The sequence below is a fragment of the Fulvia fulva genome, chromosome 2, assembly GCF_020509005.1.
Source record: "Fulvia fulva chromosome 2, complete sequence".
Lineage (NCBI taxonomy): Eukaryota > Fungi > Ascomycota > Dothideomycetes > Mycosphaerellales > Mycosphaerellaceae > Fulvia > Fulvia fulva.
In genome coordinates, this window is record NC_063013.1 from 39788 (window position 1) to 54165 (window position 14378).

The following is a 14378-nucleotide window of genomic DNA, read 5'->3' on the forward strand; positions in this document are numbered from 1 at the left end:
ATCCTACTTAGGGCAACCTTACTATTCGACTTTATACTTGATCGGCGGTAGTCCTTTAACGTTATTAGGCTCTACGCGGATTCCCCGGATCTTACGGACGGTATAGTCGTTAGAAGGTAGGTTAATAGGCTCGTCGACTTCTACTTCATCGGGAGGACCTAGTATATCTTAGTTTTAGTTCGGGAATAGGTCCTTAGCCGACGGCCGAAGGCGTACGGGATAGAAGACGTCGTGGATCTTTATGTTCGTAGGAAGAGCTAGACGGTAGGCGTGTGAACTAATACGCTCGGTAATCTCAAAAGGACCTAGGTTCTTCTAGTTCAGCTTCTTAGAGGGGCGGTCCGTCTTGATGTTCTTAGAGTTAAGGTAGACTATATCGCCTACTTAGTAGTCGGGAGCTAGCTAGCGACGACGATTAGCTTGATCCTCGTAGATTGCTTATACGTACACTATCTCGTCGTGAACTTCTTTATAGATCTATAAGAGTATAGTAGCGAACTCGTCTACTGCTTACTCGTTTACGTCTTCGGTAGGCGGGAGAGGTTCTTCTAGTTCTATACCTATACGAGGGTAGTAACCTCTCGTAGTATAGAAGGGAGAGTAGCTAGTAGTCTCCGAGTCCTAGTTACGAGTAGCGAACTCTACCGTAGGGATATACTAAGGCCAATCCTTCTAGTAGTAGTCGACGAAGTAACGAAGGACCTGCTTAAGGATAGCGTTCGTAATTTCGGTCTAGCCGTCGGTCTGTAGCTAAAAACTAGTCGAGAGGTTATGCTTGATGCCTAGGATAGTACATAGACGCTTCTAGAAGTACGAGATGAACTAGGTGCCTCTATTAGAGGTGATGCTATCCGGGAGGCCTTAAAAGCGCTAGACGAATTCGTAGAACAAGCGAGTAGTCTCCTTTACGGTTATACTCTAGTACGGGATTATATACCGGTCCTTAGAGTAACGGTCTACGATTACTAGAAGGGCCTTTGCTTTTACGCCGCTAAAGGTCTTACCGTAAGGAAGATCGGTAATAAAGTCTATAGTGATGTGCTTCTACGGACGATTAGGAGCCGGGAGAGGGTATAAGAGACCGTAGGGACGGTAGCGGTTAGCTTTAGCTCTTCGGTAAGTAGCGTAGTTTAGTACGTAGCGGCGGACGTCCTTCTAGGAATACGGCCACTAGTAACACCTAGCGAGGAGCTTATAGGTCTTAGCTACGCCTAGGTGACCCCTAGAGGCGGAGTCGTAGATAATTTGAAGAATCTTAGCTCGGATATTAGAGCCTTCGGGCTACGGTACGTAAAGCTTCTTACGGAAGTAGACGACACCTTCCTAGAGCTCGTACTCGGATAGCGAGAAGCCCGGGAATGTCCTCGCGCTAGATTTAAGGGCCTAAACTAACTCTTAGGCGTCTATGTCGGTATCGTACGCTATTCGTACTCGTGCTATAATGCCTTCGGGCTGCTCCTTATTATCAAACCCCTTAAAGTCTAATTCGGATAAGCCGTCGGTCGTTACTAAGCCCTCTTTATCGTCGTTTAAGTCCTTAGCGTCCGAGGCGTATTTGTTAGGCTCGGATTCATCGTCACTCTCGTTAAGGTAGGTAGGAGCGAGCACGAGAGTAGTAAAGGAAGCGGCGAGCGTAGGCTAGCCGTTCGATAGGTACTCTCGAAGCTCGGAAGAGAGGTTATGCTCTTTAATGACTTGTTACTCTACGATTTACCGGCCCCCTCTTCGATTAACTAGAGAGTTACTAGGGCGGCGGGTAAGGGCGTCGGCTATCGAGTTGGCCTTACCGGGCGTATACGAGATCACGAAGTTGAACCGGGAGAGGAACTCGCTCTAGCGGGCCTAGCGACGATTAAGTAGCTTACTCTTTATAAAGTAGACGAGGTTCTTATAGTCGGAGCTTACTTAGACGGGCATAGTAGAGCCTTCGAGCTCGGGGCGCTACTCTTCGAAAGCTTTGACGATAGCGAGAAGCTCCTTGTCGTAGATCTCGTAGTTATACTCCGTAGCGGTCATCTTCTTAGAGAGGAAGGCGATAGGTAACTAGGGGGATTTAGGCGAGCGGCGTTATAGCAGGACACCGCCTACTACGCCGTCGGATACGTCGGTCTCTATACGGGTCTCTAGTTCGAAATCGAAGTGCTATAGAAGCGGGTTCTTAATAAACTTCGCTTTAAGTAAGTCAAAAGCCTCCTAGTATTCGTCGGTCTAGGCAAACTTCTTACCCTTACGCGTAAGCTTCGTTAAAGGGCGTACTACGCCCGAAAATGCGTAGATGAAGCGGCGATAGAAGTTAGTAAAGCCTAGGAAACCCTAGACCTCTTTGACGTTCGTAGGAGCATCCTATTTAACGATAGCGTCGATCTTCTCTTAGTCTATATTAATGCCGTCTACGGTAATAATCAAACTAAGGAACTTGACTTCGGTCTTCTTAAACTCGTACTTATCGATGTCGAGCTACAAGCCGGCGTCTACGAGCTTCTAAAGGACCTTATAGACGTGCTCGCGGTGCTCCTCCTTAGTCTCGCTATAGACTAGGATGTCGTCGATATAGGTAGTATAGAACTGATCGAGGAACTCCTAAAGGATGTCGTTAATAAAGTTCTAGAAGGTACTAGGCCCGTTACAAACGCCGAAGGGCATAACGAGCGACTCGAATAGCCCGTAGCGAGTACGGAAGGCTATAAGATACTCGTGTCCTTCTGCCATTCGTAACTTGTTAAACGTAGCGATGACATCGAGCTTAGTGAAGTACTTGGCCTTAGAGAGGCGCTCGAGCGTCTCCTAAATCAACGGTATTAGGTAGCGGTTCTTCTTTATAATAGCGTTTAAGCCTCGGTAGTCTACGTAGAAGCGTAGACTACCGCCGGGCTTCTTGACGAACATAACGGGACTACTAGCGCTAGAACGGCTCGCTCGAATGAACCCCTTCTTTAGGTTCTCTTCGAGGTATCTCTTAAGGACGATAAGCTCTTCTCGGGACATAGAATATAACGGTCCGAACGGTGTCTCTACACCTTCTTCTAGCTTAATCTTGTGGTCGTAAGGGCGATAAGGAGGCAGCTCGTCTACGGCTTTAGTATCGAATACGTAGAGGATGTGGTGTGCCTAAGGAGGGACCTTCGTAGTAGGGTCGGTAGGTGTACGCTTCTTGTCGAGCTTCTCGAGGGCGATGTCGATATCGCGGAGAGAGGCGGCGAAGACTTGAGCTTTAGGCTGCTTAGTAGTAGTAGTAAAGGTAGCGGCGTTCACCTAGAAGATCTTAGTATACTTAGGACCGCGCTAAGGCGGCGGAGAAGGCGGAGGTGCCGGAGGAACTTCTAGAGGGAAGCTAATAGTAAGGGAAGTCTAGTCGATAATAGGTCGGTATCGTCTAAACTAGAGGAGGCCGAGGATAAACTTCTTATACGGTAGGGACGTAAGGAAGCTAGTAATCGACATACGCTTGCCTCCGAGGGTGATTAACGTGTATATAACATAAGTAATCTTACTAGTAGTAGTCTCCGTGCCGTTAAAGAGTTCAAGGGTACGAGGGTACTTTAGTTCCTAGGGTTCGAGGTTAAGAGAGGTCGCGAGTTTATAGTCTATAAAAGACTCGCCTAGTACGCCAGTGTCTATAAGAGTGAGATTGGAAGAAGAGAGTTTCTTTAAGCCGATATTTACATTCGTGACGAACGGTTTATAAGCGTAGTCCTTACCCGTCTCGTCGTATAGGTCTAGCTGTACTATATTGATCCTTAACTTCTTTCCTCTCTTCACTTTCGGTAAACGTTGTTCTTAGTCTTCATCGCGTCGATGAGGAAGACCTAGGCTTTTTCCTACTTAGCGGGAGTAGTAGGAGTAGGCTCGATAGCGCCGATAGCGCCGCGAACCGGGTTGCGGGCGTTACGGGTAGCGAGCTACGGACAGTTAGCTACGATATAGCCTAGACCGCCGTAGTAGGTATAGAGTCCGGCCTAGCGACGGCGAAGCTTCTCTTCGGGAGTGAGCTTACCGTTAACGAGGCCCTAGACTCGAGGGACGGCGGCACTAGCGCTAAGATCTATAGCGTTACCTATAGAGACGGGAGGGAGAGCCGTAGGAGCGGCGGCGCCTAGTAGAGTAGCGAAGTGGCTTCCGGGACCACGAGGCTAACGACCTTAAGAACGGGAAGCGAGGAGAGAGGCGGTATGTTTTATGTTAGAGTCGAGGCGCTAGTAGGTCTCGACGAGCTTACGGAAGCTTATAGTACCGACGTCCTTGTCCTCGAGGGCTCGAAGAAGCTCTACTAACAAACCACGGCGGAGAGTGCTCTTCTTAGTCTCTTCGTTATAGCCGGTAAACCCGATATCGCGGTTAAAGGCCGCGAGGTACTCGGCGAAGCTCTTGTTCTTCTAGAGGAGGTTATAGATAGCGTTCTAGGCGGTAGCTCTACGGTCTGGATCACTAAAGGTAGCACAAAGGTCCTACATTAAGGTAAGGACGTCCGGGTAGCCGATAGTCTACGTAGCGTTATCGATATAGTATTATACCTAAGCCGCGGCGTCTCCCCGAAGGAGGGAGAAGACGTACGTAACTTTGTCCTTCTCTTACGGAAAGTGGTCGGTATTAGCTAATAGCTTGATAGTGAGCTATGTCTTAAATGCCTTAAACTTGCTCTTATTACCGTCGAACTCGTCTAGGTCGTTGACCTTCTTAGAGAAGTGCTAGCGGCGGTTATTATCGGCGTACGGGGCGAGGTTCTAGAAGGTGTTCATAATACCTTAAAGGTATGTTGCTTAGTTGTTTGCTTACTCGACCTACTAGGCGGTCTCGCGGAAAGAGGAGACGGTACGGTTAATAAGAGCGTAGGCGGTGTCGGGGTTAGCGTTTGCCTAGGCACCGAAGGTAGCGGCGTTCGAGAAGGGGATGTTAGTCTACTTACTAAAGTAGAGTAGAGTGCTGTCATGGTCTCCCCACAGAGTGTACAGAAGGTGGGGACAGAAGAGCCTCAGAGTGCTCAGAAGTCGTCAAGAAGTGACAGTCCAGCTTGGTGTGTGAGCGCCAAGAATCACATGCCCCGCAACATTCGCTACGGGACCCAGCCCTCCAAATTCACCCCTCTACCAAACCTTGACAGATTCACTTCGGCTCGTGACTGTGTGACTCACGGCACTCCCGCGAGCACCCGCGACTGCGCTGGACCCTGGAAGAAGCACGTGGAAGACTCGGAACGTAGGGCAGGTTGGAATAAGGTTTTGAACAAAGCTGCTGAGCGCGGCTTCGCACGGGTTAGCCCTGTTGATGCGGGGACACGCACTCGCGAGGGTCGCGTATAAATATCTGGCCTTCCCCAGGCCTCTCTTGCTTCCTTCGTCTTTTGTTTTGTGTAGCAATCATACCATACCCTTTTGCATCTGCACTTCGCACCTGCATTCTCGCTTTCACCCTTGCATCTCACAGGCCAGGCTCTCGCCCTGACATCACAAAAGACCAACAAACCGTCAACCACTCGAGTCATCCTCATAGGTGACCACGCCACCGATAGAGGTGTCAACCTCGACAACCAAGACACTCCATTCCACTTCAGTGAGTGGACTGACATCCCCTTCTCGAACGCCGCTGCCTTCGGTGCCTGGGCAAACGCCAACCCCGACACCGCCTACGCTCTCATCAACCGCACCGTCTCCTCTTTCCGCGAGACCGCCCAGCAGGTCGAGCAAGCAAACAACCAAGCAACATACCTTCAAGGTATTGTGAACACCTTCCAGAACCTCGCCCCGCACGCCGACGACAACCGCCGCCAGCACTTCTCCAAGAAGGTCAACGACCCAGACGAGTTCGACGGCAACAAGAGCAAGTTTGAGGCATTTGAGACACAGCTCACCATCAAGCTGTTGGCTAATGCCGACCACTTTCCGCAAGAGAAGGACAAAGTCACGTACGTCTTCTCCCTCCTTCGGGGAGACGCCGCGGCTCAGGTACAACACTACATCGACAACGCCACGCAGACTATCGGCTGCCCGGACGTCCTCACCTTGATGCAGGACCTCCGTGCTGCCTTTGGTGATCCAGACCGTAGAGCCACCGCCCAGAACGCCATCCACAACCTCCTCCAGAAGAACAAGAGCTTCGCCGAGTACCTCGCGGCCTTCAACCGCGACATCGGGTTCACCGGCTACAACGAAGAGACCAAGAAGAGCACTCTCCGCCGTGGTTTGTCAGCAGAGCTTCTTCGAGCCCTCGAGGACAAGGACGTCGGTGCTATGAGCTTCCGTGAGCTCGTCGAGACCTGCCAGCGCCTCGACTCCAACATGAAACACACCGCCTCTCTCCTCGCTTCCCGTTCTCAAGGTCGTCAGCCTCGTGGTCCCGGAAGCCACTTCGCTGCTCCACTAGGCGCCGCCGCTCCTACGGCTCTCCCTCCCGTCTCTGTAGGTGACGCTATGGATCTCAGCGCTGGTGCCGCCGTCCCTCGAGTCCAGGGCCTCGTCAACGGTAAGCTCACTCCCGAAGAGAAGCTTCGCCGTCGCCAGGCCGGACTCTGCACCTACTGCGGCGGTCCAGGCCACATCGCAGCCAACTGTCCGCAGCTCGCTGCTCGTGACGCCCGCAACCCGGTTCGCGGCGCTGTCGGCGCTATCGAGCCTGCTCCTGCTGCTCCCGCTGAGCAGGAAAAAGCCTAGGTCTTCCTCATCGACGCGATGAAGACCAAGAACAACGTTTACCGAAAGTGAAGAGAGGAAAGAAGTTGAGGATCAATACAGCACAGCTAGACCTGTACGACGAGACGGGCAAGGACCACGCTTGCAAACCGTTCGTCACGAATGTAAATATCGGCTCAAAGAAACTCTCTTCTTCCAATCTCACTCTCATGGACACTGGCGCACTAGGCGAGTCTTTTATGGACTATAAACTCGCGACCTCTCTCAACCTCGAACCCCAGGAACTGAAGTACCCTCGCACCCTTGAACTCTTTGACGGCACGGAGACTACCACTGGTAAGATTACTCATGTTGTACACACGTCAATCACCCTCGGAGGCAAGCGTATGTCGATCACCAGCTTCCTTACGTCCCTACCGCATCAGAAGTTTATCCTCGGCCTCCCCTGGTTCAGACGACACCGACCTATCATCGACTGGACTTCCCTTACTGTCAGCTTCCCTCCAGAAGTTCCTCCGGCACCTCCGCCTTCTCCGCCGCCTCAGCGCGGTCCTGAGTATACCAAGATCTTCCAGGTGAACGCCGCTGCCTTCACCACTGCTGCTAAGCAGCCCAAAGCTCAAGTCTTCGCCGCCTCTCTCCGCGATATCGACATCGCCCTCGAGAAGCTCGACAAGAAGCGTACACCTACCGACCCTGCTACGAAGGTCCCTCCTTGGGCACACCACATCCTCCACGTATTCGATGCTAAAGCCGCAGACGAGCTGCCTCCTCATCGCCCTCACGACCACAAGATTGAGCTAGAAGAAGGTGCAGAGACACCGTTCGGACCGTTATATTCCATGTCCCGAGAAGAGCTTATCGTCCTCAAGAGATACCTCGAAGAGAACCTAAAGAAGGGGTTCATTCGAGCGAGCCGTTCCAGCGCTGGCAGTCCCGTCATGTTCGTCAAGAAGCCCGGCGGTGGTCTACGCTTCTGCGTAGACTACCGAGGCTTGAACGCTGTTACAAAGAAGAACCGCTACCCAATACCGTTGATTCAGGAGACGCTCGAGCGCCTCTCTAAGGCCAAGTACTTCACCAAGCTCGATGTCATCGCTGCGTTCAACAAGTTACGAATGGCAGAAGGACACGAGTATCTCACAGCCTTCCGTACTCGCTACGGGCTGTTCGAGTCGCTCGTTATGCCCTTCGGCGTTTGTAACGGGCCTAGTACCTTCCAGAACTTCATTAACGACATCCTTCAGGAGTTCCTCGATCAGTTCTGCACTGCCTACATCGACGACATCCTAGTCTACAGCGAGACCAAGGAGGAGCACCGCGAGCACGTCTGTAAGGTCCTTCAGAAGCTCGCAGACGCCGGCTTGCAGCTCGACATCGACAAGTGCGAGTTTGAGAAGACCGAAGTCAAGTTCCTTGGTTTGATCATTACCGCAGACGGCATCAAGATGGACCAAGAGAAGATCGACGCTATCGTCGAATGGGATGCTCCTACGAACGTCAAAGAGGTCCAGGGTTTCCTAGGCTTTGCCAACTTCTACCGCCGCTTCATCCACGCATTTTCGGGCGTGGTACGCCCTTTGACGAAGCTCACGCGCAAGGGTGAGAAGTTCGCCTGGACCGACGAATGCCAGGAGGCTTTTGACTTGCTCAAAGCGAAGTTTGTTGAGAACCCGCTTCTACGGCACTTCGATTTCGAACTGGAGACCCGTGTAGAGACCGACGCATCCGACGGCGTGGTGGGCGGTGTCCTGCTACAACGCCGCTCGCCTGAATCCCCCTGGTTACCTGTCGCCTTCCTCTCCAAGAAGATGACCGCCACGGAGTGTAACTACGAGATCTACGACAAGGAGCTTCTCGCCATCGTCAAAGCTTTCGAAGAGTGGCGCCCCGAGCTCGAAGGCTCTGCTATGCCCGTCCAAGTAAGCTCCGACCATAAGAACCTCGTCTACTTTATGAAGAGCAAGCTGCTCAATCGTCGCCAGGCCCGCTGGAGCGAGTTCCTCTCCCGGTTCAACTTCGTGATCTCGTACACGCCCGGCAAGGCCAACTCGATGGCCGACGCCCTTACCCGCCGCCCTGGTGACTCTCCAGTTGATCGAAGAGGGGGCCGGCAAATCGCAGGGCAACAAGTCATCAAAGAGCACAACCTCTCTTCCGAGCTTCGAGAGTACCTATCGAATGGCCAGCCTACGCTCGCCGCTTCCTTTGCTACTCTCGTGCTCGCTCCTGCCTACCTTGACGAGAGTGACGATGAATCCGAGCCTGAAGAATACGCCTCGGACGCTGAGGACTTGAACGACGATGAAGAGGGCTCAGTAACGACCGACGGCTCATCCGAATCAGACTTTGAGGGGTTTGATAATGAGGAGCAGCCCGAAGGCATCATGGCACGAGTACGAACAGCGTACGATGCCGACATAGACGCCCAAGAGTTAGTTCAGGCCCTTGAATCTGGCGCGAGGACATTCCCGGGCTTCTCGCTGTCCGAGTGCGAGCTCCAGGGAGGTGTCGTCTACTTCCGTAAGAAGCTTTACGTACCGCAGCCCGAAGGCTCTAATATCCGAGCTGAGATTCTTCAAATCATCCACGACTCCGCCTCTGGGGGTCACCCAGGCGTAGCCAAGACCCACAAGCTCCTCGCTAGGTATTACTGGTGGCCGCATTCCTGGAAGGACGTCCGCCGCTACGTGCTGAACTGCGCTGCTTGCCGAAGAGCCAAAGCTAACCGCCACCGTCCCCACGGTCTCTTGCACCCTCTCCCGGCTCCTGATCGTCCGTGGAAGCACATCACTATGGACTTTATCACCGATCTTCCTCACGGCAAGACCTTCAGCGGCGTGAAAGCAAAGGCCCTTCTAGTGATCGTGGACCGTCACTCCAAGGACCGGTACATGATCCCGTGCTGGAGCATGACCGCAAAGGAGACTGCTCGCTTGTTCTACGAATTCGTCTGGCGCTTTCAAGGCCTCCCGGATAGCATCACCTCTGACAGAGGCACCCAGTTCATCTCGCACTTCTGGAAGCGTCTGTGTGCTATCCTAGGCATCAAGCATAACCTCTCGACCAGTTTTCAGCCACAGACCGACGGCCAGACCGAAATTACGAACGCTATCCTCGAGCAGGTCCTTCGTTGCTTCGTCGACTACCACCAGAAGGATTGGCCTCAGCATATCCCTGCGGTGGAGTTCGCTACTCGTAACTGGGACTCGGAGACTACTGGCTACTCTCCCTTCTATACTACGAGAGGTTACCACCCTCGTACAGGCATGGAACCAGAAGAACCTCTCCCGCCTACCGAAGACGCAAACGAGCAAGCAGCAGACGAGTTCGCTACTATGCTCTCACAGATCCATGAAGAAGTTCACGACGAGATGGTGTACGCACAAGCAATCTACGAGGATCAAGCCAATCGTCGTCGCCAGCCAGCTCCCGACTACCAAGTAGGCGATATGGTCTACCTCAACTCCAAGAACATCAAGACAGACCGCCCCTCCAAGAAGCTGAACTGGAAGAACCTAGGTCCTTTTGAGATCACCGAGCGTATCAGTTCACACGCCTACCGTCTAGCTCTTCCTGCGAACATAAAGATCCACGACGTCTTCCATCCCGTACGCCTTCGGCCGTCGGCTGAGGACCCATTCCCGAACCAAAACCAAGACATGCCAGGTCCTCCCGATGAAGTAGAAGTCGACGAGCCTGTTAACCTACCTTCTGACGACTATGCCGTCCGCAAGATCCGGGGAATCCGCGTAGAGCCCAACGACGTTGAAGGACTACCGCCGATCAAGTATGAAGTCGAATGGCAAGGTTGCCCTGAGTGGGATACCTCATGGGAACCTATCCAACATATCATCTTCAATCGTCAAGCAATCGAAGAATACCACGCCCGCGCAGACGGCCCAGAAGTCAACATCGGCAGGCTCTTCGAATCTGAGCTCTTCGACGGGGCTTACCAATGGTGTATCGACCATGACATCAGGCCTAGGCCTGGTACTGAAGCTGAACATCCTCGATATGTGGAACTACTACGGCTTCGTAGGAACTCAGCTTTGTTCGGGGGGGCTACTGTCATGGTCTCCCCACAGAGAGTACAGAAGGTGGGGACAGAAGAGCCTCAGAGTGCTCAGAAGTCGTCAAGAAGTGACAGTCCAGCTTGGTGTGTGAGCGCCAAGAATCACATGCCCCGCAACATTCACTACGGGACCCAGCCCTCCAAATTCACCCCTCTACCAAACCTTGACAGATTCACTTCGGCTCGTGACTGTGTGACTCACGGCACTCCCGCGAGCACCCGCGACTGCGCTGGACCCTGGAAGAAGCACGTGGAAGACTCGGAACGTAGGGCAGGTTGGAATAAGGTTTTGAACAAAGCTGCTGAGCGCGGCTTCGCACGGGTTAGCCCTGTTGATGCGGGGACACGCACTCGCGAGGGTCGCGTATAAATATCTGGCCTTCCCCAGGCCTCTCTTGCTTCCTTCGTCTTTTGTTTTGTGTAGCAATCATACCATACCCTTTTGCATCTGCACTTCGCACCTGCATTCTCGCTTTCACCCTTGCATCTCACAGGCCAGGCTCTCGCCCTGACAGGCTAACCCGTACGAAGCCGCGCTTAGTAGCTTTGCTCAAAACCTTATTCTAACCTGCCCTACGTTCCGAGTCTTCTACGTGCTTCTTCTAGGGTCTAGCGTAGTCGCGGGTGCTCGCGGGAGTGCCGTGAGTCACATAGTTACGAGCCGAAGTGAATCTGTTAAGGTTTAGTAGAGGGGTGAATTTGGAGGGCTAGGTCCCGTAGTAAATGTTACGGGGTATATAATTCTTAGCGCTCACACACTAAGCTAGACTGTCACTTCTTGACGACTTCTGAGCACTCTAAGGCTCTTCTGTCCCTACCTTCTATACACTCTATAGGGAGACTATAACAAAGAGGATAACCTTACTACCTTTACGGCCGTATAGACAAGTACTAAATAGCTAGTATGAAAAGAGGAGGAGCGTAGGACTCGCTAGGCCGGCGGGAGTAAGGCTAAGACCTAAAGTTTAGCGGAATAGATAGCGAGCTACCTATAGGAGTAGGACTAGAAAAGGAAACTCCCTAAGACAATAGGCCCGATAGTACTCCGAGCCTTCTAGAGACATAATTACTAGCTATATAGGGACCTAATAAGGGCCGAAGCAAGTATAGCGATCTAAATTAGGTCCAAATATATTAGATTAAGGGCCTATCTATTTAGGAGACGTATACTAGATATCTAAAGCCTAGCCTACTAGTATAGCTACCTATCGTAAAACCTAGAATATATACTACTACAATGCCCGTAGTAGGCGAGTAGTAGGGGAAATTAGAGGCACTAAGCGGGAAGGAGAGACTATAAGTCAATTATTAGAGATAAAGGTAATATTCGCTAAATCTCTTAGTAGATACTATAGTAGGGATACCTCTAGTAGTTTAGCCTCGCTAGCGAGACGGAGGAGTAGATAGATAAGAGGCAGAAGCTAGGGGGGTTATAGATAGGGTAGTTATTAGGGCAGGCCTATAATACTAGTATACCCTTAATAAGGGAAATCTAAGACGATAACGAGGGGGAAAAGATAGGCGGGAAGGAGGAGGGGTTTTTACTAATACGGTTTCCCCTCTATATATACGAAAACAAGATAGTATAGCTATATAGGCTAAAGGGCACTATAATAGCTTAATGAAATATCTATCTATCTATATAGGGTGTTTCAAAAGTAGAGTGTATATTATATATGTCTATCTAGAATAGACAAGTGTTGCTCTAAAAGAGGCTATAGGTGACTAATCAGTCACCTGATTCTTGGCGTACGTGGCCTCAAGTTTTAACTTTAGACAACTTCTCGAGTTTAGTAAAGCCCGGCGAAAAGCGTCCCGACCCTCAAGTCTAAAAGAATAGGGTGGGTCAAGTCTGCGGCGACACGGTGCATGGGATGCGGAACGCCACCGAAGCTGTGCTTTTGACTGTGCAAGCAGCGGCCACGGTCGGTGCACTGCCTGAGGTGACCGGTGGTAGTGAAGAGCTGCACTGGATACCGGCCGATATTGCTGGGAGAGCGCTGGTGGAACTGCCGCTGCTAGAAGGGCCAGATAGGCAGAATCCTTTGGTCGTTCACATCTGGAATCCTCGCGCTATGAGACGGAATGCCCAATTCCTGCCTTGGCTCCGGCAGCATGGACTGAAGTTTGAGACATTAACGCAGGGCGAGTGGTCTCGGAAGCTGGAGAGTAGTGATTAAAATGTTCAGCGGAATCCACCAGTGAAGCTTATGGGGTTCTTTCGAGGGAAGTATGGTAGTAAGATGAGAAGATACCCTAAGCTTGACACGTCCAAAGCACGGAGCCTTTTACCTTGTTTGCAGAACGATGTTGAGATAGATAGCGAGTTGGTGCGGAAATTCTTGGTGCATTAGAACGAGGTTTAGAGCACGAGGTCAGCTTAGACATACAAACATTTCGTGTCTAGGGTTGAGGATGCTTACATCGGACCAGAGTGGTGTTTCTCGACCTTTGATATCTCCTGTCATCTCTGATTCGTCATTAGCTATCAAATGACTTCAAGCACGATTGACCAGACTTCACATCTACTTGGTTCAATCGAAGCTGATCATATGGTCTGCTTGCAGTAAGCTGTTCATTACACTAGTTATGCTTATGTACATTTTACATTCGTGATGCGTCCTGTGGGTCCCGGAAAGCCTGCTGATCACAACAAGTAGGCGACGACTGCGCCCAAAGCCACAACTCCCGCCACCGATGAGTAACGCGCGCTGGATGCTGATCCAGTGTATGTCGCTGCTGGTGCTCCAGTCGATGTTCCATTCGATGCGGTAGTCGTGCCGTTCTCATAGTACGCCTTGATCTGATCCACCACGAACTGCGTCGCCTCTGCGCCATACTCTTGCACATATCTCAGGTGCACCGAGATCTCTGAGAACTTGCCGGATGCGCAGTATGGGTCGCCTTCGTCGCAGTAGCTCTTCATTCTCGAAGCGAGACCGGTGGCCTCGAAGTTGGCTACGTTCTTTCTGGGAAAAATGCCATTCTTGGTCGCGTTTCCCACATGGAAAGATTCAGTCAGGTTCGAGGTCGGGTCGCCCATGATCACAGCCGCTGCCACTCTTTCCAATGTGCTGTCTGGAAGAGGCTGGCTGACGGTGCTGTTGGGCGGGAACGCAGCGACTTGTTGACCAACCAGCGAGTCGGCCGTGACCTGGGCGCCTTGAGAGTAGCCCATCAGGACGAGCGGTGCGTTGGCGCATTTTGCCACGTATGCATCGATCAGTTTCCTCATGCCAACGACCCCGTCGGTTTCGGAGTTGAAGTAGTCATTCAGTGTTGCTGGGTAGACGACGAATTCAGCAGTTGAGCCAGGCACTTGCTTCAGCACATTGTCCTTGACTTGGCCGATAATTCCATAGCCCAGCGCTTCGACAGATGCTCGCGCAACGATGATGTGAGCGCCGTTTTCGGTGGGACAGTCCGAGCTTGTGGCGTTGCTTATGGGATTGTTTGTGAATTGAGCGGTGGAGAGCAATCCCAGGCTGAGTAATAATAAAGAGCGAAGCATGGCGGCGGTTTGATATCTGCTTCCCTGCTCTCGGTGTCCCTCTGCGGGTGATGTTCGAGTAGCTGTGCGATTGTCTGAACTCTGAGTACGGGATTGCTGGTTCCGGCTTGTTTGACAGTCCTGGAATGTGTCTTGGCCGAAGAGAAAAACAAGGAATGGGATGTTGTGG

General features: G+C 51.8%; 1 protein-coding gene across 1 annotated transcript; it reads right to left on the bottom strand.

Moving 5' to 3' along the window:
• Positions 1 to 13345: 13345 nt before the first annotated feature.
• CLAFUR5_02321 (Acetylxylan esterase) lies at positions 13346 to 14209 on the bottom strand (the record flags this gene model as incomplete). Its single annotated transcript, XM_047901469.1, has 1 exon — positions 13346 to 14209. The coding sequence occupies one exon, from the start codon at positions 14207 to 14209 to the stop codon at positions 13346 to 13348; it is 864 nt and encodes a 287-aa protein (XP_047758088.1).
• Positions 14210 to 14378: the final 169 nt, after the last annotated feature.